A 22,368-nucleotide genomic window follows, 5' to 3' on the forward strand; every position below is an offset into this window, starting at 1 on the left:
GCTTGAGGCGGATTTGAAGAGGGTGAGGAAGGACGCGGAGGCGTTTGGGAAGGATCTGCGTGCGCTGAGGGCGGAGAAGGAGAGGATGCGGGAGAGGCACGATGAGGAGGTGGGCAAGGCAGAGCGGCTGAGGAAGCAGAGTCAGACGCAGATTCGGCTGCTCAATGAGCAGCTGGAGAGCGAGCGGAGCAAAGCGAGGAAGGCTCACGAGGAGTTCAGCAGGCATCAGTGCCCAGTGTACGTTCCATTTGCCAGGCTGTCTTCCTTTTCGTTCAGCGGAGGCTGACTTTTTGTGAAGGAGCGATAACAGCCAGGTTGTCGAGCTGAAAGCCCAGCACAACAGGGAATGCAAGGGCCTCATTGTCCAGATTAAATACCTCAAGGCCAAGTTCTCGCGGGAGTCGCTCTTCCGCGATGACCTCGGATACCAGAAGACCTACCTACTGATGCTCCTGGCCAACTTCGAAGCCAGGTATGAGTTATTTTCCATCTAATATTGTTCGCCTTTTTTACTGAAACAACCGCCCAGCGACAAGCGCATACTCGCCGCAATCTCAAGAGTCGGATTTGCCGCTAAATCTGTTCGACCAGCGCCAAAGAAACGCCGCGGACTGAAATCCGTCGTTCAGAGTGTGATATTCATACATCGCGTCAGGTACGTCGTCTAGCAAGTCTTCGGTGTAGCGACCTCTTTGATCGAGTCTTGCCTCAGGACAGGGTGGTCAGCGGCTGTGGACACGATGAAAATGCTCGGAGCGGGGCTTACACCGAAGCTCATTCTCGAGTTGCTTGTTCTCTTCCTTGGCTTTCGTTAGCTGGCGCCTTACTTCGTCAATGTCCTGCAAAGTGTAAGTTTTTATTCATCATCCGCTGTAGTGAGTCTTACCGCTTCCGTTCTGTCAAGCTGGCGCGAGACCCCGCTCCTCTGGCGCTGCACACGGTCTTGCTCAGCAGAGAGTTGCCTCAGCCGAGTACGCTCCGCCTGCAGGCCGGCTTCGAGTTCGGCAATCACGTCCCTGGCCTTGTCCAGCTCCTGAACAATGATTAGGCCCAATTTCAACTTATCAAACAATGACTGTACTTACACTTTGAGACTCCTTCGTCTTCAGGCTGGCCTTCTCGATGCTCGCAGCGCGCTTCATGGCAGTGCGAACCTGGTTGTTCAGGCGTTCCGCCGCATCTTGCAGGACGGCATTCTCGCCTAGAAGCTCCTCCTTTTCGCGCTGCCACTCTTTCTGGAGGTCGCGGAGCTGAACATTGACAGCTTGGAGCTCGGCGGTGAGCGCGTCCTCCGCCGCCTTCTTAGCCGCAGCCGGCGAAGTCGAAGCGGGGAGGTCAGCATAGGAAAGCTCAAACGAGCTACAGTTCCCCAAGCGTCAGCTTTCTCCTAATCATCCCGACAGCGAAACCACCGCTTCTCACCTCTCATCAGGGTTCATAATCCGCTCGATGGACGCTCCGTCCACCTTGACGAGGCACTTGCGGCAGTGTAGCCTGGCCAGGCGGCGCGCGCGCCGTTCTTCGCGCCGCTTGAGGCGGTTGACCTCGCTCTCGAGGGCGGCAATCTGCGTGCGTGCGTCCTCGAGATTCCTGGTGAGACCGATGACGCCCAGCCCCGCGTCCTCGAGTTTGTCGAGTTTATCGTCGATATTCTCGTTTGCGCGGTCGAGCTCGGTCTGCAGGCGTGCGATCTCGGCGAGCAGGGGGGAGACAGATGGGTCGTTGGTGGTCGCGTTGAGCCAGGTGAGCTAGCGATTCCCGAAGTGTTAGCTTTTTATCTCGGAAATAAACAAGGAACAAGACAAAACGTACGTCTTTCAGTGGTCCACCAGGTGTCTTCGGCGCCTTGAGGGAGACGTTCAAGACATGGCGATGCAAGGGCGACATCCCACTCATGTTCATTGGTTTCTGCGGTGTAAATGCAGCGGCGTCCATCGCGTTCCCGCGGAATGTCTTCAGCCTCTCGAGCAACTCGTCCCTCTCGCGCTCCAATATATCGATCTTGACATCCTTCGCCTTGTCGATCGCACGACGCGCGGGCGACTGCTGCATCAGCGCATTGAGCCTTGCAATCTCATGGTTCGCCTCGTCCAGCTCCGCCTCCAGCGCGTCCTCCATATCAGGGCTCGACCCACGGGTATGGTTCTGCTCGCGGAGCACGCGGGAGACCTCGCGCTCTCGCTCCCTCTCCCTCTCCAAACTCGTGAGCCGCCCGCGCAGATCGACGAGCGCGTCCTCGTCCGCGCGCATCTTGTGCTCCGCCGCCTCGAGCGCCGCCTCGACCTGCCGTGCCGCCTCCTTCTCGCGCTCAGCCTCCCGCTCGCGCATATCGGCGCGCTCGAGCGCGCCCTCGCATTCCGCCTCCGCAGCGTGCAGGCGCTGCTCGGCGTCAGTGAGTTGCCCTTCGAGCGCCTCGATTTGCTGTGCCGCGACGTCGGCAGCGGCGTCCGCGTCGACGACGTACGCCCTGAGATCGCGCAGCTCGCTCGCGGCTTCCTGCGCGCCCTTGCCCATCCCGCTGCGGAGGCCCTCGAGTTCGTCCGACATGGCCTGCAGCTCGGTCTGGAGGTGTTCCATCGAGCGCTGCTTCAGTGTCAGCTCGCGCTCGAGGCTCGAGACCTTCTTCGCCGAGCCAGCGAGCTCGATCTCGGCATCTTCGAGCTGTGACCGGAGGTCGTTGGTTGTGCGCACGGCGTCGGACTGGTGGTGCTTGAGCTGCGCCTCGAGGTCCTCGATCTTGTTGTCGGCGCTCTTGAGCTCGCCGTCGAGGGTTTTAACCTGGGCGTTCGCCTCGCTGAGCTCGCTTTGGAGCTTTCCGACGAGTCCATTGGCCTCCCTGAGCGAGCCGCCGAGTTCCCCACGGTTCCCGCTGAGCGCCTCCTCGGCCTTCTCAGCCCTGTGCAGCGCAATATCGCGCTCGCTGCCAGCCTTCGCAATCTCCTTGTCCGCCGCCTTGACCAGCGCCTCGCGCTCCTCTTCGGCGGCCTTGAGCTTCTCCGCAGCCCCCTTCACCTGGCCCTCGAGCCCCCCGATGATGTCCGCGACACCGTTCTCAACCTCGAGCATGCGCTCTTTCCACCGTTCCTTGTCCCGCGCCCGCGCCGCGCGCTCGTCTTCGAGATCCTTCTCCGCGTCCTCTTTCTCACCCGCGAGCTTGTCCGCCTCCTTCGCGAGCTCCTCCGCCATCTCCTCCAGCTCCCGCTTCTCCTCCGCCCACCCCTCCGCACTCGTCTCCTCCACATCCCCCAGCGCACCCCCCGCACTGATCCGCCTCTTCCGGCTCGAGGCCGAGGCCACGCTCGCATTATCCAAGCTCAACCTGGGCATATGCGCATCGCCGTCCTTGACGTCCTCGAATTTACGCAATCGCTCAAGCAGCGCGATATTCTCCTCCTGCAGCCGCTTATTCAGCCCATGCAAATAGCTATTCAGCCTCGCCGCATCGAAGCGCCCTACACCGCCGCGCTCCCCGAGCCCGAGCGCGGGGTCGTACGACGTGTTCGCGCGCGGGTGCGTCGTGAGGTCGTGCGACGACGCGGTGGACACGAACGAGTTGCGGTCCTGGTCCGAGTGAACGGGGGAGTCCCGTCCACCGGCGCCGACGCCGTCCATCGTGTTCTCGGGGATGTAAGCCTGCGTGATGGGAGCCGAGAAGCGCGCGCGCCGCAGGGCGGGCTTGGGCGTTATGCCGGGTAAAGTGCGCATGGGCACGCTGGGCGTCTCGTTTGCGTCGACGACGGGTCCTGCGTCCTCCCCTTCCTCCCCCTCTTCTTCGTCCTCCTCGGTCTCGTGTAGTGCTTCCGAGGCCTCCAGGCCGATACCGCTGATCCGACGGTGGTGAGGAGTAGGGAACTTCATGCGCGGGCGGGCGGTCGAGTTGATGACGGATAGCAAGAACGAGCGACGGCGGGTGTGAGGCGTAAGCTGCTCTTCGTTGCTCGTGGTCTGCTCTGCATGCTCGTCCGAATCTAACTCAGAGCGCATAGCGGGGATGTTGAACCGCGGACGAGGGCGGGGTGTGACAATGCTTGCCGGTGTTCCTCCAGGCGAAGGAACGGCAGTCGACGGGGCGGGCGAGCGCGCGAAGGCGGGACTGGCGTTGGCATTGGAAAGTGCCGGGGAGCGGGCGAGCGCAGGGCTCGCGTTGGACCGTGCGTAGGGACTTGCGATGGAACGATTGTAGGGCGGATAGCTGGGGTCAGAATTTGATGAAAATGTTGGCTCGTGCGAGTCGGTCTGCTGCTGGGACGGTTCGCTCGGGTCCTCGGTCTGCCTCTCGTCTTCAGTCTGTCCTTCCTCTTCTCTTTGCATTTCATCGTCCGCCTGCGTCTCTCCCTCAGCATGCCTATCCTCATCGGTTTCCAAGTCCTCGTGCAGATGGTTGAGAGCGTCTGGCAATCCCTCGGTCATCGATAGCTCCGCTGGACCTTGAATCGTGACATTGTTGAAAGAGGATGCTGCAGGTGAGGCGGTAGCCGAGCGAGGCAGAGGAACGCGAGCTGCTGGAGTAGGAGAGGGGCTGCGAGGCGGCGCGGTTAAAGCGCTTCTTGGAGTAGAGTTGGCAGGAGACGATGCAGGCGAGGGTGTGGTGCGCGAAAGAGAAGGGGTGCGGGTGCGACCAATGACAGGTCTCCGCATGGCAACATTCCGAAATTTGTCGAACGGCGAGGCCTAGGTTGATGAGGAAGTTGACGGTTTTTTTGATGAAAAGCTAGCTCACCTTGGGCTCCGTGCGGAGGGACACAGAATAGTCATAAGTCCTCTTAGACGATGGTACCTGTTGAGGAAGTGGCAGCGGCAGTGGAGGAGAGTTTGATCGACTCAGAGGCTCGAGAGCATCAGTCAGAGAGAGCTCTCGTTCTTCGACATCGTCCTCTTCTGGTGGGAGGTGTAACTCCGGTACGCTGTTGTTGCTCCGGTCGAGGTCGTGTTCCTCGCTCTCGGTGGGGCTGCGATGGGGTTGCGAGGGGATGACACTGATATCAAAGCTGTCATAGACACTTCGTGGCATCCCTCTAGATGTAGAGGAGGCCGATGATCTGGCGGCCAGAGAACGAGACCCGATTGAGCTAGCGAAACGGGCGGTGCTGGAAGCACTGGAAGGAGGAAGACGAAAGGTAGCGGTATTTCCATGGGACGAAGGGGCAGGAGTAGAGTGGACAGGAAGAAGGTGATTGTTGTGATCGTCGTTGTCGTTGTCATCCGTTGAAGATTCTTCAGATTCTGAAGGGGGAGCTTGGGTCTGGTCGAATGCGGGGAGTGATGGCAGAGAGGGAAGTTCGTCCCCGTCTGCTGCCTCTATTCTCCTCCAGATACGTGAAGGTGTTTCCAGCATCGCCATGGTGGGCAGACGGGCGGCGGGGGACTCGTGTGCTGGTGCGGCAACAACGCGACGGTTGAGCTCACCAGAGACGCGTTCTACTAAACCAGGTCACGCCACCAAACGGTTCAGCCCCAGGATCACATGACTGACGCGTCGAGAAGCAAACGATCGGCACCGCCACCCTTCCTTCCTTCTTGCGCTTGAGCTCGTACGTTCTCCTAAGTATTCGCACGCAACCACATCCTGATGTCTTAATAACTCAACTAACGTACAGCAAAGCTATCCAGATTATCTAATTTTCGTTGGTGAATGAGATCGCAGCCACGTCACCGTGACTCGCTTTCATTCACATCTGCTCGCAATCCTAGACCAGTCATCAGACGTACTCGATGGGAGTGAAAGCATAACATAACGTTCGAGGATTTCCACGTTGCCAATCGAGGCACTAGCGGATCATGTCATTCAGCATTGGGCCTCCCTTCCCTAACTACTGCTCAGACTTGGGAATCGCCATAATGGTTGGAGATCTGATTCGGTGGACTCACGTTTGCCGTCACCTACGCAGCGTCACCGTTTATGTACCTCATCTCTGATCATAAAGGTCTCTATATATCACTTTAACATGGACGCATTGTTAGTAATCTTTTCTCGTTATCAGGATGTTCTGCTAGACGTGGACATTCTGCTCGTGTGGGTCAAAGACGTTATGTATCCCAGTCTGGTGAAGCTCTTAACAGACATCCTGCGCGACAGCCAAGGCCCTTTGCCATGATTCTAGCCAATGGATGTGATGTGCTCGTACGCGGTATTCTTGACAGCCCCGCTCCTCATCCATTGTGTCAGCATTGAAAGTGTTGATGGCGACGAACCAAGAGAGCTAGCCATACCAGGGCACCCGGTTTTCGACCTCTCTTCCGAGAAGACGCCTCATCTACGCAAAGCATAGCTACATCGGACCATATTTCTTTGTGCATCTTCAGTCTTTACAAGCTGACTAGCCTCTGTCGCTTTCATTCTTGAAGTCCCCGATCAGCAACCCACACAGGCTATGGTCAGACTTAGGGGCATCCAGTTTGGGAATGTCCGGCAAATTCCGTGTGCGCGAACGTCGCATTTCGCCCTTAGTCAGATTGCCGGATACCATCGCGGTAGGCTATGGTTGGGCTATGGTCCAGGCAGAGCAAGCCCTTTCGAGGTAAAGCAGGCGGGCATGAACGGCATCTCCAACAATGGTCGATCCGTGTTGGCACCACAGAGCTTACATCGTGCATCCTTCATTCCAATTTCCAAGTCCCGTTAGTCATCAACCACCGCTATACTTGATACCGAAAGTCTAACATAACGGCGTCCCACTAGTAACGCATTGGTAGGGCGCCGTATTCAGTATGCTGCGTACGGGATCTTGATAATGGATAATGATAACACGGCCTCGGATCTCACAGGCTATAAGCCACATCCAACAATGATGAACCGTCACGATCTTGCTTTATGATGGGCGCGTCTTCTGTCCAAGTAAAGCTGCTTCCGAGTCAGGCTGTTTATACCTATCCTGTTGTTCACATGCCCTTATCCTTTTGATGCACAAGGAGACCACTGATCCCTCCGCTGTGCTCAGGTTGATTCTCATCAAATCCGTGTTTGGAGGCAAGAACACTCTTGGCACATACTGTATATATACTCCACATCCGCCCAGGGACATGCCATGCACAATCGCTTGATGCACACCCAACTGCCTGCAGCAACCACATATCATGTCCACTGATTCATACAGGTCGGTTTCATTCTATTCGCAGGCAAGTTTATGCGTCGGTAAAGTGTAGATGAAGTTGGTGTATAAACTTGAAACTCATGGTTTTTGCAGTGGCCCCACCATCCGTTGTCATGTACGACTGTTGTAAGTCGTAACTTCATAAACATCACACCATTGTAGAGAAAAATCGTTGATTAATTACTATCAGTGCTCACGCTCGAGAGAGAGGTCCATTTATTATTTTTTACTATAATCATCAAATTCTGAGAATTCCTCGTTAAGGTGGACCTTGTATGGGTAAAATTTTGATCAACATTGCGCGCACCTTGACGGCTCATTGGCTCACAAGAAACGCAATATGAGCTTGGTCTCTTGGCTGTATTTCATCGTATGCAAACAAAACGTACTTTTCCGTGACTCTGTGCTGAGCAACTATAGTGCCGTTACCTTCCGATTGCTGGATTCATGTGCGTTGTATTATTCACTAACGAAACTTCGTTGATGATACTCGCAGCTGCGGCATCTTGAGTCAGTCCATATTGATTTCGTCACGCGAGTTTCCATCTCTGACGGCTCAGCTGGATACGCTAGTGACGACTACGCTTCCGTTGTCTACAATGGTACGGGCTTTCATATATGATAAGACTCTGATCTTCTTATTAATGCAATTCAGGGGTATGTAAAACCTATTAGCTGGTTTCACGGCTCTTACCATGTGCGGATCATACACCAAGCTTAGATGTAAGTGTCTCATAGCACCTTAATTGAGAAACAGACAGATTTCCGGGTATATAGGTACGGCAGTCAGTACTCTCTATTCTGGGTTGTTCTTCATAAGTAGTGGGGCTGCCGATGGTACGCATTCATCTCAGTAAATTGTATATTGTATGGCATCTGATGCGACTTACTTTCAGCTATCATGGTCATTCGAGTTTATGCAATGTTCCCCACATCAAAAACAGTCAAAGCGCTCCTTTTGGCCGAATTTCTGGTAACGGAGATACTCAACGTTGTAGGGTTACTGCCATCAATGGAGCATCAAGGCCAGTAATGGTTTTTCTTGCACCCTTTTTATTGATAACAAAAGTCCGTATGTAGGCGAGGACATCAACGTCTTATATCTATTCCTCTGTACTGAATCTGATAGCTGGAGCTACACGACTTTGGTCGAGTTGACTAGGGTTCCCCATGTGATCCTTGGGACTTTACTAATGATGCTGGTATCGTGGGGATTCTACAGGCATGCAATGGAAAGAAAGAGATTCACCGGAGAATGGACCGTCAATATTTGGATGAAACTCCTTATGGAGCAGAACGGCGAGTATTTCGTGATGTAGGTATCATTTTTCTCGAACTTCTGCTTTCTTGGCTCATTGTTGTAATTGATGCAGAGTGTTGTTCTGCGATATTATGAGTATTGCGGCGGCGTTCTCAGAAAATGTGTGTGCCCCTGCGTTTATCCCCCGATCTCGAGTTTACTGTACTGAATGGCTTACTCCGTCAACACAGGCTATACTATTGGAATACATGGCGACCTTGACTATCATGGCACCATTCATAGTCGTGCCTCGTCTTTTGCTCGGTTCCCGGAGATATAATTCAGAAAGCGCCAACACCAGTGGAACCTCCACCTCGACCAACGGCCGTCTGGAGTTCGCTGACCCGTGCTCAACAGATAGAGAGACACGTCTTCAAAGCAGTGTGTGAGGGGCTACCCATCGCATGTCAAGGGGAAATTATGGGATGCAATCGCGCTGTACAGGGCCTAGGCGAGTAGGGACGCAAACTACATCATTTACATAATCATGATATATATATGGGTTTCCGTTCGTAATAAGTATCGTCCCGAATATTCCTCTTTACTAACGACTCAACGAGTAACCGAAGGCTACATTAGCAGAATATTGGTGCGTTGTTGGCGGGGACAGCGGTTTCAACTGTGAGATACATGTATCGGTTTACAACAATCAACCGGCCGTGCCAACCTGTGCGCAACGTGATGTTGCATACGCGTGCAAATATTTATACCCCACCTGCGGGGCTTAAATTTGCGTTAGACATCTGGACAAGGTTGTACAGAAAGATCAGCTCAACGAAAATCAGCTCGAGGATAAGGAAAATTATGGAGGTCGATGCTTCAAATACGTATCCTCACTGTCAGTATACCCAGCCGAAAAATGATCCTCTGGGTTTTAGGTACTACTGTGCAGATCGATTTTCTGAGTCTGTTCGTAATGGGCCAACTCAAATTGTTGTTAGTTCTCAAATTCTCAACGATGGTCAGAGCTGAGCGCTGAGCGCTGGACTAACCGTGATAAAGTTTGATGGAGCAAAGTCAATCGGCGAAGATCGGCGAACGTAACTTCACTCCCATCAACAGCTTGGACACCAATCACAGCTTTAGACAGCCCATGCTACGCTGTTGACAACATGTTCTCACTCATAAAACATGAGAAAGCATCCCTTTCAAATTGATCCCCTCTTTCGTACCTTGGAACTCTTCGCTTGACCTTTGACCAGATGTCTTCCGTTGCTATCGAACCGGAAGAGCTCAACTATCTTGCACAGGGGATCGTAGTAACAGAATACGCGTTAGGTATTCATATTCCGACTTCTAGTCCGTCGCCATTCAACGAGTAGGCTCAACGTTATCTCAGTCGCCATGTCGGCCTTGACGGCCTATGACTACTGTGAGTCAATCATCAATGCAATTGCACTGCCATTGCCGTCTATCCGATTGACATGTTCATCGTGATTGATAGTGCTGAGTGTCCCGCTCGAGGTACGCAAATCCTTGTACTCACTAGGAGATTTAACCAACTTAGTAGACTCCCGTAGATAGATTTCATTTGGGTGAGACTCATCTTCCGGATCAAAAGCAGCTGAGGGATTCTTTTCGTCGTTCACACATGATGCAGCACAGAAAACTGTCTTGGACAACTGCTATATACCTGATGGTCTGGAACTTTCCGTTTCAAGAAAGCACTAACGCAACCTCAACATATCATATAGATGCGTTACATGGGCTTGGTCTACCCAATGTAAGCTTGACTTCTACGTCGAAAACTGGACAGTAGTATTGACAACTTAATCAACAAAAAATAAGTTTGAGTTTACGTCAGTCTTATTTGAGTTCACATCTCGGGTCCTTCGTCCTCACAATGAAATAGTGCATAATCTCACTTCCACACCACTATCGGTACATGTGAGTGCAATCAAAGCATCATGTTCTAGCACTTGTTTGACGTAATAATCAACCTTCAGGCGTATGTAGCACCTTCGTTATGAATTAGTGCTTTTGCTGACTGAAACTCCTAGCTGTAAGTCTTAACGCGATGTCTGTCAAAGAACTCCTTTACTCGCCTTTTCAAACTGTAGGTATGACTCTTTGGGGAGCAATGCAAGCAATCATGATCATCACGATCGCCCTCCTGCAAGGTCTGTCTCAACCGATACAGAAATACACATTGCGCTTACTTGTGCAGGAATGATGGCTGTCAGAGTCTACATCCTTCTGGGAAAACCGAGTCAAGGTTTGCTATACTTCCTCTTTGCGCTCTTCGCCACTGTGCACGGTGTCAACGTGACATTTTTTGGAATCGTTCTCGCTGATTATTTCGCAACATTCTGTGTGTATCCTTAATTGGTGCGGTTTTGAGGATCTAAACATATGACAATCATTCAGATGAAATGAATCTCTTCACCTTGGACGTGTGCGCTTTTTTCCTTCCTCAAGCCAATGGTTGGATGCAAGCTATAGGGAGCTACTTCCTCATTGCGTACGAATTCGTCCTTTGTGCGCTTGTCATCAACTACGCCATCAAGCACCCGCAAGGTTCATTATGGAACACTCAGTTGGGGTCGGTCAGCATGCTCATGATGGTGGTCGTTCGCCACAACCTGCTTTACTTCTTCATGTATGTGCACATAACAGATTTATGGTCATTTGAAGTTGACATGGACTGATGCATGCATATACGAAGAGCTTTTCTTACGCTATCTATGGACAGTTTGCAGCAAATACCGACTGTCGCAAGCAGCAGTGTAAGAAAAATGTTGACCACTTATTGCATCCCACGGAGACGCTGACATACACGATCCGAAAGTATGTCTTGGTAAAATGCGTATACACCATCCTGCAAGCTGTTTTAACATCCATGGTCGGTCCGTGGATGATCCTCAGTCTCAGGCAAAATTATGAGCGGGATCTCAAAGAAGACGTCTCCGAATCACACGAACTGACGACCGTGGCATTCGCTGCCACAGCTCATGTGCAGGATGGAGACAAGTTTGAGGAGGTACAAAGCGTGTTAGACTCGGAAATGGAGAGGATGGCATGTACGAACCAAGTATAGGAAACGAGTCAGCGTCGTTGGGTTAAACTTCGCTGAGCTATCCCACGGCATGCTGGGATACAAACATTTTTGCCTATGAATGTCTGAGCGTAGAAGAAAGAGAAGTCACAGAATCGCCGATGTTGATGTCGAGATGCCTAGCCTAGACGTTGAGGTGCACGTTGGGGAACCCAGAGGCCCTGATTCGCGGGAGGAGCCACCAGAACGTCGTGGCATAGGTCATATCGGGGGAGTTCGCCTTACCAGCACCGCCGGAAATCATGCCACCGAGACGGCCACAGATGTCAGCGACTGCTGAGCCCGAATCGCCAGGTTCCGAAAAGACTTCTGACTTGCTGTCGTAGTTCATTATCCCCCACTCCATGGCGGTCTGGTGGACGGACATGTCGTTGAAGTAGTCGCGAACGATGGAGAAGACACCATTCGCGCGGCCGAGGGTGGTGCCAGTGGCATTGCCGTTCTTTACGACCAACAAGCACGGCTCGCCATCCGAGTCCCACATGTCGGGGTTGCGCATCAACTCATTGGTGATGATGCCCACAAGTGGAAGCAGACGATCTACTGGATACTCAAATCCCCAGTTGGCGTCTCCGCGGGGGAAACATTTGAGCGTGAACTCCTCAGGCTTCATCTTTGTTCCTAGATATAAATAACATTTACGTTAGTAGACGGTATTAGTCGGATAGTCAAAACACACCCAGGTCAATCTTATTGCCCTGAAAGCCGTCACTGAGCTTGGCGGGGTCAACCTGGAAAATTCCCCAGTCCTCCGTGAAACGATGTTCACCGACGCCGAGAGTGATGGCTGGGGAGTAGAAGATATGGCCGAGGATGCGTTTATCGAGTTTGTTCCAGTCCTTGCTGACCTGATTGAGCAACACTCCAAGTGCTTCCATCGCCTTCTCGGCCTTGTCCAGCTCCGCCTGGGTCTCAATGCGGGCCGCTTTAACCTTCTGAGCGTCCGCAGCATTGGTGCCCTTCTCCCTCTCCTTGAACTCTTCGATTTGCTTCCTCCAGCGCTTAACTGTGATGCCGTGGAGTCCGATCCTGAGTTTGATCGAATCAACGAGGTTGGTGAAAGCTCTCCTGCCGAGCAGGAGAACGTCTCTAACAGGCCGACTGGGGTGGCGAACGTAGTCGATGTTGGCTTCCTTGGATCCGATGAGGACGTGACGGCGCGAAAGGCCCAAGAGCTTATCACTACTGCCGCCTTCGGCGAGGTATAGAGCCATCGTTCCCTGAGCCTCGGGCCTGGCCTTGGTAGAGATGCGGACGCCAAGAGCAGGAGTGAGGGGACTAACAACGTCGACAAGTGGGTCCAGGTCTCCGACGGGTTCGAGAAGCTGAGGAATGACCTCGCGCGTGTAGAATGACTCGCGGAAGTCGATGTCGACGTCGGTGATCCGGTAGTCCTTGTGAAGAAGGGCTAGGACGACCTGAGCCGCGTTGTGGGCAGCCGTAGCGGAGGTAGACTCGGGGAATACGCCAATCCAAATGGTGACAGGACCGAGGGCCGGTTTCTTAGCCTCGTCCTCTTCTTCGTCCTCGGGCGCTTCGTCAACCTCGACCTTCTTGAAACGAACGACGTCTATCGTTGTAAAGAGGACCTAGAATCCCAGTGAGCAAATTCTACGATATGGTGAACATTGACTAACCTTGTGAGTGTCCATAACTTCGACAATTCCAGCCCAAGTCGTGGTTCCACACCTTTGCAATCGGATGGTTGAAGACTTCGCACAACTCCTTCAAACGGCGCTGGGCCTCAGGTCCTCTGGGCGGGGGCCACTGCTCCTTGCCCGTGCGGTAGAGTAACGTGGGTTCAGAATGCAGGCCTGCATAGTAGGACTGAGCCTCCGCCTCGGAGACAACATACGGATCGCGAATGTAGGAGGTAGCGCTAGACGCGGTGTTGCCGCCAAAGCTCAGAGAGGAGAAGGTCGACGCGGTGATGGTCGGGGAGATAGTAGTGTCCTTGTTGACGGAGCTCTGAGCCTCGTTGTAACTCCTAGCAAAGCGAATGTAATCCTCGATGTCTTCGGGAGAAAGCACTGAACGAAGAGGGTGCAAACGAGATGATTAGTATGAGATAAGCATAAAGAAACCAAGGGACATACTGGTGTCTGACACGAAAGATCAAAAACGAGCTGAGCAATTTGACTGTGTCATGTGGAGAGATTCGGCGAGGGACTCGAGAGAGGCCAAAGAGCTCCATTTCCAGGGGTTTGGGGCTTTTAGACGCCGCGCCGTGCAGCTTTGGAACTCACGCTTCAGGCATGTACTCAAGATTCGACAAGAAATCAAGATTGAAATATCCGAGCTACATGATGGTATCTTACATTTACGCGAGATTAAAGTAAACGATAAGTTCTTTGAGTAGAAAGTTGGGCTTGGCGGAGAACAGCTTTAGACGTCTTCAAAGAGCCATTCGTAACCAGAAGCATGAGACGATCATCATCACGGCCACATGCCTTACTCCTCGTCACTCTCGTCCCCGAGAAATGCTGCGATACTCGCACGCGCGTTTCGCTGTTACGGAGGGATGAGCCAGGACGCACACTATCTGAGTATACCAATCACCTTGCGTTTCGTCGGTACTTCCTCCTCCTCCTCGCTCTCTTCATCTTCTTCAGCGGCGGACGACCCACTGCGCCTCCCTCGCGAGCGCATCGCCTTGTCGAACGCTTGCACCTCCTCTGATAACCCGCGCGCGCATAGATTAGCCTTGCAGATAACGACACTGAGTGAGGATCACTGGAAACGTACCTAGCTCCTGCGCGAGCTCCCTCTGCTCCTTAATCTCCCTGGCCTTCTCGAGGCTCGGTCGTCCGTCCATGCCAAGCTCCGACAGGATCTCCTTCAGCCTCTTGATCTGCGCGTTGGTCGACTTATCCGCGAGTTCGGTCTTCCACGTCTTGCGCACGCCACATGCTAGGACCATTTTCTGTACCGCCGTCATGATTGAATAGGTAAGCGGAAGAGCGGGGCATCGTTGGGACGTACTTTCAGACGAGTCACGGCTGGGTCTTCCTTCGAGGGGTCGGGGGAGCCGCGTTTGCCCTTTGTCTTCGTGGCCTTTGTCGGTTTCTCTTTTCCTGCACTCTAAGATAGTGGAATGTGTCAAATGAGTGAACTAAGGTATGTCGTCCCATCCTACGTACCTTGGCCCGTTTCTTCTTCGGTGGTTCGTCGATAACGGAGGATAGCTCTGACTCGCTGAGCTGATGGCGAATCCGTTTGAGTCGTCTAATCGAGCGAGCGAGCAAAGGCCGAATTAGGAACATACTTCATCGTTGGCATCTTTAGCCTTTGCTTTCACCGGGGCAGATTTGTTGCCAGGCTTGTCTGACGAAGGGGGTGCCTGTTTCGACTCTGTCCGGAAACCTGCTCAACACGCTGCAGAAAATGCCTGTAAAGCGTAATATAAGGCGCACCTGGCTTCAACTCCTTTTTTACCGGCCCGCTCGAGCTAGGTTTTGGTGGAGATTCCTCGTTCTCGCCACCATCTTCGTCGTCTGACACCTCAACTCGCATTCGCTTTGCAGCCGAGGCCTTGCCTTTCGATGATTCTGATTTGGGCTTGTCAGGTTCGTCGGAGTCTTCAGCTTCAGCTGCCTTGGCGGACTTTGGCGGTGACTTGGACGTCGAGGCTGTGGATGTCGGCGCTTTCTTGGTTAGGTTAGCGGGCCGTGCTGTAGTGGACTTCTTCGAAACTGGAGGTTTGCTGGAGGGCTTGACATCCTCTTCGTCGGAGGTGTCGACCGTGTCCTAAGTTAGTGATGTCAATTCAAAGGCGCCCAAGGGGAGATAGCGGACGAACTTGCCTTTGACTTGTAGATCCTTTTGCCTTTCTCATCGGCGCTAGCGCTCTGCTAGATGGTGAGTGGGGAGTGCTTTTTGAGGAAACAGCATATATACCGTTGGCTTTGTTGGCGTCTCCTTAGCAGAAGTCGACCTCTTAGCCGAGGGCTTCTTCGGACTGTCGTCAACGGAAGATAAAGGTTTTGCCTGCAATATCAATATTGAGCATGAGGAGCATTTATGCGGGAAATGTGAACGGAGACGCACTCCGGACTTTGGCTTGCTTCCCTCTTTGCCCTTCCCAGACGCTGGCTTTGCGCGCGAGGCAGGCTTCTTGTCTTTGGGTTCATCCACTTTAGCCTTCTTGCGCGGCTTTGCGTCCTCTCCACCCTCGTCCTGTTTTTCCCCGCCAGCACTCTTTGCCTTCTGACCCTTGGCCTGTTGGTTGATGGGAATGACGACAAGCACCTGTATGCGGCACGAAATGGGTCATACCGTCGCATCTCGGACGTATTCTCCAATAGGCTTTTTGTATTCTGGGGCATCCAGCGCACCGTCTTCCAGCGAGAACTTTTCTTCGAGCTGCTTGCGGATGATCCGAATGGTGAGGTCCCTTGTTGCAACCACCCGTCAGTATGTGGAGGCATGAGTCTGTCGCACGATAAACAAGCACTGACTTCATGCGACCCTCGGTCTCATAAGTGGCCATTATTCCTGCTGCCGCACTAAATAAGACCGACATTTCCGGTATCGCCATATCGAGAAGATGTGGATGGGACAGTGCTATCAAACGCTGTGAATCCGAAGTGAGGAGACGCGTGTGGTCTGTTGTGCAAAGTCAAGGGAACGAGCATTCAATCGCGCCGGCGGTAAACGCGTCAGCGGGCATATGACCTGCACGTGATCGGCAGGTGGACTTTCGTTTCCTTTTGGAGACTAGCAACTTCAACTTCACCTTTTCCGAGTCAAACTTGTCCGTGATGTTTGCTTCCGCTGGCGATCATGCGTCCACATTTTGGCGTCTCGTCATCTTGGCCCCAGAATGCAAAGTTAACGCTCTTAGCCATACCATCCATCACGCCTGGAGGATCAGATCAAGGGTTTCATAGCAAGATGGATAGCACCTGTCACTTCATCAAGCCGTCGGGTGCCTTCAGCAGCTTTCCTCACGAAAAGCGGATAAGACAGACGTGTTCCATAGTGGATCACGCCCACAGCATAGCATCTGCGATCAGTAGAACATTGCGCGTGAGCACGGCACATACGGTATCAGAAGATATCAGCTTCGTACTTCGCGATCAAAGAAGCCTATGCTGCAACGTAAGCCTTGCGGGTCCTGGGAATGATCATCTCTTCTCTCACTCTGTATGTGCGGTGGCTCCATCTGATCCCGACCCAGTGCGTTTGGACCCGCTCGTCTCGACACCCTACGCTCTTGCCCCAAACTCGACCCCAAAGCCCAGGCTCAGAGTGCGAAGCATCGGCTTTACATGACAAGCTATGGTTTGGCCCCTGAGACCGTCATCAGACATCTGGAAACGCCTTCAATCTTTTGATGGCCTTCGTTGGCTCGGCTATGCTGCTAAATGTGAGTTAGAACGGGCTTCTGGCACCGACGGCTAAGTTATATCAATAGAATTGTTGCGACGCGAGCGTCACCGGCCAAGTCTCAGCTCTCCGCTTCCTGTTGCAGGGCCACATCACGGTGTGCTTATGTTTTTGGTTCCTGAGACTGCGTATAATAAGCCACGTCCGCCCACTTCTTGAGAAGTATCTCCTTGCTTCCTGCATCCCACTAAATGTCTCGACGCCCGCCTTCCTCTACCCCAGCCATGGCAACTCAGGTCCTCAACGCGTCTTTGGTCGCGCCTCCCGCATATGCCACCAACACCTCCGAGAAGCGTGTCTTCCATGGTGTCACTGGGGCAGCCTATGTTCTCCCTGCCGACATTGAAGAGGGAGAAAGGTGAATAGTCTCTCGTGTATCCTTCTAGTCACCATTCCTGACGGACATCCAGACTTGATTCTCAGCACGAGATTGTCAAGCACATCTTCGGCAACCGCATATTGTATGCGCCTATCGCCATCTCTGGCGACGACGAAGTCCTGGATAATGGTACCGGTACTGGTGAGTCCCGTCAACGCCAAAATATTCCTATCAGACGCTTATCCCGCACGGTACCTTCTCAGGAGCCTGGATTTTCGACATGGCCCAAGCCCTCCCTCCCTCAGTATCCTTCTACGGCGTCGACCTGCACACGCGCCTCGTGCCCGCGCAGCCGCCCTCCAACATCCACTTCTCCGCGACCTCGTTCCTCGACCTCCCCCCTTCCTGGTCCTCCAAGTTCGCCCTCGTGAACCAGCGGCTGATGGTCGCCGCGCTCAAGCAGGACGAATGGACGACGTGTGCGCGCGAGATCATGCGCGTCCTCCGCGCGGGCGGGTGGGTGCAGCTCGTCGAGATCTGCGCGCACGTCTTCACGACGACGGGCGCGCGCGAGGAGGACGGCACGCGGATATCGGACATGATGGGCCACCTCTTCCGCCGCAAGGGCCTCGTGCAGGACTGCTACAAGGACCTGTCGGGGCTGCTGCGCAGGGAAGGGTTTGTGAACGTGAGTGTGGAGGAGCGCAGCGTGCCGCTGGGCGAGTGGAGCGGGGAGGACGGCGCGCGGTCGCTGTATAACCTTGTTGGCGTGTATAGGGCGCTCAAGAACCCGATTCTGGCGGCTGGCGGGTTCGGGATGGTGAACAGCCCGGAGGAGTACGATGAGTACGTCGACCGGTTCGTGAAGAGGTGCAATGAGCGAGAGGGCATTGTGACAAAGTGGTATGCGATTTGCGGACAGAAGCCTGAGTGATTATGTAGTATTATTATTGTTGTTGTACTTTTGACAAACAGCTGGATTATATAGGTATATTATTGGGTCTATTCACGCATCGACCATCAACAAGCATGTACGACCCGCGATCTTCAGCCATTACGACACCCGTCGAACGAATAAGTGTGCAGTTGCGAGTCCTTCGTGGTAACCAGCAGCAAAGCGTCGTTCTCGTCAAAAGCAAGTGAATAAATATCGTGTTTCGACATCCCTAAAGCCAGTGTATGACGCGAGGTCGCCCCCGTCAAGATATCGTGGTGCAGAACCGTGATCAGAGTCTTGCCTTGCACTCTCTGTTTCTTCGAGACATAGAAGCAGTACGCGCCGGACCGAGAGACATGGAGCAGGTCGCGCCTTCCCGCGCTGGCAAAGGAGTCCTCCACGGTAGTGGAAGTGCTAGGTACCTGCGGCTTGAAATCCAGGCTAGGCTGAGTGTGAGTCTGTTCGAGCGGTATCGCCTGAGAACCCTTGCTACTCGAAGCACCCGAGCTTGAGACAGAACGTGGAGAAAGAGAAGCCAGCCAGAAGGTCAGCGTCGTAGAGTGCTTCAAGTAGTTGCTCCTCTGCCTCTGAAACAACGTCAGCTCCTGGCCATTAATATTACCATAGCACGATGGATCCTCGCGCAAGTCTTCTGCGAACTCGTGGACAGAGACCAGGTGCAGGCCGTACGTAGGATAGACGGGAACGAGCCGCTGTCGCTCGAGGAGCCGCTTGCCAGGGCTCGGATGCGTGCTGAAAGAGTGCAAGAGCGTGTCGTCCAGGCCTAGTGGGATCTTATAGTCTCGAATTTTCAGCTTGTTTGGGCCCGAGCTCGAGCTCGAGAAAAGGTCCTTGACTACTGTCAGACAGCGAGGAGGTATCCGGTGGATAGACACGCGGTACGCGTTGCCTTCGGCGATGTATACGTCGCCGTTGAAAGTGTAGGCCGTTGGACGCATCTGTCAGTGGGTGTATTTCACGTTGTAATTAGCGATTGTGTGCAGGATTTATTATTGTCTAGCGCGCCAACGTACCTCGGCTTCACGAACAACCTCCGGGACACCAGTGGTGACAAATACTCGCCTGTGCTTGGTGTCGTTGATACGCACAAATTCCAGAGCGAGGACGTTGTGGGGATATTCCCTCGTGTTCGCGTTCACGAGGCAAAGGCTTCCGACGATTAAGTTCGATTCGTCAGAGGGGACGGAGTCGAAGATAAAAATGCCCAGTGAACAGCCGTGCAATTGTCCCTCGTGGAACGATACAACAGGCGCGGTGCGATCTTTGTAGTTAATGTCGACGACGTAGACAAGTGAGCGCGTGTCTTCCCTACAACCACGAGTCAGAAGGAGCATGACACCGGCACGACAAAAAATGCTGTCGGTCAGACAGTTGAACTTACACTGTATCGCGCCGCTTCACAGCGACAGCAAAAAGCAGACGATCCCGTGCCTCCTTGAACGCGATATGGTCAACTTGATCACCGACCTGCCCGCACCTTCTGCACGTCCCCGTGCCGACGTCGTAGTACCACAAATCCCCCCTTTGACTCAGCGGGGAATGCAGAATAACCACACCCGTCCCCGGAACAACATGCAGAATTGCCGCCGTGAACCCAAGATACACAGCACCGGAGCCCGTCGCCCCCGACAAATCCGACTCCGCGTAAGCGTCAGACTTGCCACTGCCGCCTCCGACTACCAGTTGTCTCGGCCTCAACTCAGGCCGCGCCATATTGCACGCGACATCGAGCGCCCTGCGCACCATGCGCTGCGCCGCCGCGAGATCGAGGTCCCACGTGTAGACGTGCTCCGGGCACGGTAGCGGGCGGACGCGCCGTTCGCGTGCGAGGATGGCGCACCAGAGGTGGCGCGAGGTGTATAGTTCGCGGAGGCACAGCGCGCGGAGGAGATGTAGGGCGTCTGCGGCTGGGAGGAGGGTGAGGATGGCGAGGTGGATGTCGTGTGGGAGGTCGCGGAGGCGTGCCATGCCAGTCATGCACTCGAGTATGTTGGTGGGGTTTGACTGGCTGAGCGCGGTCTGGGAGGGATTTTGGTAAGGGTAAGGAAAGAGAGGAGGTTTAGCAGGGATGGTGGGGCGAAAAAAAAAGAACTTGGAGTCTACACCTGGGCGGTCGAGGATTGCTGGGTTTTTAAGAGTCCAAGCCCAAGCATCTAAAAAGTTAAGCGTAGCGCATGTACTGTGCCTGCATTCCGCGAGCCTGAGTCTGGACGTGACAAACGTCAAGAAATCGAGAGTACGAGACGGTGCGTGTCGCGCCGATCGCTGCCAGAAATGGTGTGGTACAATGGACACCAATTGTCCTGCCAGCGCCAGGACTTTGCAGCCTACCAACTGATCGGCTCGCTTAGCACATTGCAAAGGGACGATGGGCCCGTATGACAGGAGCGACGGTTTTCGTTTCGTCCCGAAGGTGTCCGTCTCGTCAATGCAACCTAGAACACCAATCGTTCATCATATAAGTACTTCCATGGGTTGAGCTGAATGCGACGGAAAGCAGGTATCACCCACAGCCAGCACTGTAAAACTGTACGCTCGACAAGCATCGCAGCTCACGACTTGAGCGGGCTCACGCTCTACGTCTAACCCGCTGGAGGAAATGGAAGTGGTCTCGGTGCCATGGCACGGAGCCCTGCCAGTGCGCTGATCATGCATTCTGCATCCCTGAGACCGGGCGGCGGCTCCGAGCCCGCAAAAAGGCTAAATGAGCGCAGGTAGAGTGTCTTTTGACCTTGGCAATGTTTCATGGCGAGCGTAGCCCTGAAGGGGTCGAAGTAGGAGCTAGTTGTGTCGGCCACGAGGCGCGTGTCTATCTGTAGATTGTCCGAGGCGAACATTGTGGAATGTCGCTGGTCAGAAAGTCCGCCAAAGTGAACGCAGCCATTAGTCAGAGACGCATGGCCATGGGGAGAATCTCAGAGCCGCGGGGTGTATTCTTGAGGACACGAGTCTTTCATTTTGGGTCGAACACTGTGGGGTCAAGCAGTCTTTATAAAGGCATGCATCTTATCTTATCTCACCTCCCGCACCTCCCGGATCCTCCCATGAGCCGGCTGGACGCGCATTGGATAGACGGAGAACTACGGGGGACTACGGAGTGTTGATTATAGAGCAAACACATGCATGGTGAATGTATGCGCAGCGCCAGCGGTTAGACGGTGGTTACCGCGGCCGGTGAAAGCCTTGGTCATTGTTATCGTGATCTCGAGGTTGCAATCGCGTATAGAGCTTCGTGTCCGAGTCCAAGTATGTATGTGCATATACTTTCACTGCGCCTCGATGAGTTGCTCGAGAGTCGCAGTGGTGGGCAGAGCGCATCCAGTGGGGGAAAGAGAAGCTGTACGTAAATGAACCGAAGGCCGGGGTTCCATTGCAGCTTTACGGCAACCCTAACGCTTATATGAATTACTATAAAGAGCAAGTGCTTACCTGGGCCTCGGCAACGCAGTCCGCCGAGCCCCTGTCTGTTGTCTGTTGCGAGGGAAGTGAAACGAAATTCAAACCTCGGCAATGATCTTCACAAGGGCACTAGCGAGATTGTATGTGTGCAAATCCGACAGCAAGGACGTTTACCCACTCTTTGTGGGAGTAGATTGGGTGAGGCGAACAAGAGGGAGTTCTTGTCAAAAGATGTTTCAGGAATCGCGGACGCGATAAGGTTCGGATTCGGCGGAGGCAAGTTGAAATTTGGCCTTCACGACACGTGGGCACGTAAATCTGTCAAGTCAACAGACCTGATCCCGCAAATGAGTCCGGGCCTCGGCATCGTCCGGAACAGGTCTTGTGAGCCATCGTGCTGCTGCTCATGTCGACGTCGGTCCACACAGAAGTCCACAAATCACGAATTCTCGACGAGAGTTCGGCGTTATGCATGGCGACGCCACTGGCAGGTGTTGACAGCTGGGTGCATAGGTGTATTGCGTGCAGAAGTCCCGAGGGTGTTGTTCGATGCCAGGCGTGTCGCCGTGTTTGGCTTTAAGTAAATTGTGATTTCATCAAAGTACCGACGACGAAGATGTGAGTGCAGATGGCTACCGGCATAGCAGTGCGGATCCGGGAATAGATGGGCGCTTGGGCGGGGTGAGGATGAACCGAGTGTAGGAAAGTCGTCCTCATATCAGTGGGGAGCTTGGAGGTTATGGCAGGTGGAAATGCAAAGCCGGGGGCGCACAGCTGCGCATGGCGAGCGGGGATAACTGATATCATAGGCGGTCAAGTCGAGAACATTACATTACTCTGTCAGTCGTGTGGGGCAAG

The 22,368-nt window shown here is 53.8% G+C and overlaps 5 protein-coding genes across 5 annotated transcripts; 1 reads left to right on the forward strand and 4 right to left on the reverse strand.

The window, feature by feature from the left end:
- Positions 1-664: 664 nt before the first annotated feature.
- Positions 665-5,361, reverse strand: CONPUDRAFT_169516 (uncharacterized protein; the record flags this gene model as incomplete). The annotated part of the gene is made up of 7 exons (XM_007776332.1): positions 4,721-5,361; positions 1,813-4,671; positions 1,423-1,748; positions 1,086-1,359; positions 887-1,033; positions 767-839; positions 665-702 (listed from the first exon to the last, which is right to left on the reverse strand). Exons 1-7 carry the CDS (start codon positions 5,339-5,341, stop codon positions 665-667), a joined length of 4,338 nt encoding a protein of 1,445 aa, XP_007774522.1. The 5' UTR covers positions 5,342-5,361.
- A 6,209-nt stretch (positions 5,362-11,570) lies between these two features.
- Positions 11,571-13,237, reverse strand: CONPUDRAFT_66084 (uncharacterized protein; the record flags this gene model as incomplete). The annotated part of the gene is made up of 3 exons (XM_007776272.1): positions 11,571-12,067; positions 12,126-13,016; positions 13,102-13,237. Coding segments are annotated over 3 exons (1,524 nt in total), but the record flags the coding sequence as incomplete, so codon positions are not given.
- A 489-nt stretch (positions 13,238-13,726) lies between these two features.
- Positions 13,727-16,037, reverse strand: CONPUDRAFT_140104 (uncharacterized protein). The gene is made up of 12 exons (XM_007776333.1): positions 15,904-16,037; positions 15,722-15,839; positions 15,494-15,664; positions 15,344-15,433; positions 15,250-15,294; positions 14,860-15,193; positions 14,712-14,809; positions 14,587-14,646; positions 14,429-14,527; positions 14,192-14,369; positions 14,006-14,121; positions 13,727-13,954 (listed from the first exon to the last, which is right to left on the reverse strand). Exons 1-12 carry the CDS (start codon positions 15,981-15,983, stop codon positions 13,898-13,900), a joined length of 1,446 nt encoding a protein of 481 aa, XP_007774523.1. The 5' UTR covers positions 15,984-16,037; the 3' UTR covers positions 13,727-13,897.
- A 1,021-nt stretch (positions 16,038-17,058) lies between these two features.
- Positions 17,059-18,087, forward strand: CONPUDRAFT_159225 (uncharacterized protein; the record flags this gene model as incomplete). The annotated part of the gene is made up of 3 exons (XM_007776334.1): positions 17,059-17,192; positions 17,245-17,354; positions 17,417-18,087. The coding sequence occupies 3 exons, from the start codon at positions 17,059-17,061 to the stop codon at positions 18,085-18,087; spliced, it is 915 nt and encodes a 304-aa protein (XP_007774524.1).
- Positions 18,088-18,200: 113 nt separating this feature from the next.
- On the reverse strand, positions 18,201-20,948 carry CONPUDRAFT_77386 (uncharacterized protein; the record flags this gene model as incomplete). The annotated part of the gene is made up of 4 exons (XM_007776335.1): positions 18,201-19,049; positions 19,125-19,419; positions 19,493-20,546; positions 20,699-20,948. 4 exons carry the CDS (start codon positions 20,946-20,948, stop codon positions 18,201-18,203), a joined length of 2,448 nt encoding a protein of 815 aa, XP_007774525.1.
- Positions 20,949-22,368: the final 1,420 nt, after the last annotated feature.

This window comes from Coniophora puteana, assembly GCF_000271625.1.
Source record: "Coniophora puteana RWD-64-598 SS2 unplaced genomic scaffold CONPUscaffold_17, whole genome shotgun sequence".
Lineage (NCBI taxonomy): Eukaryota > Fungi > Basidiomycota > Agaricomycetes > Boletales > Coniophoraceae > Coniophora > Coniophora puteana.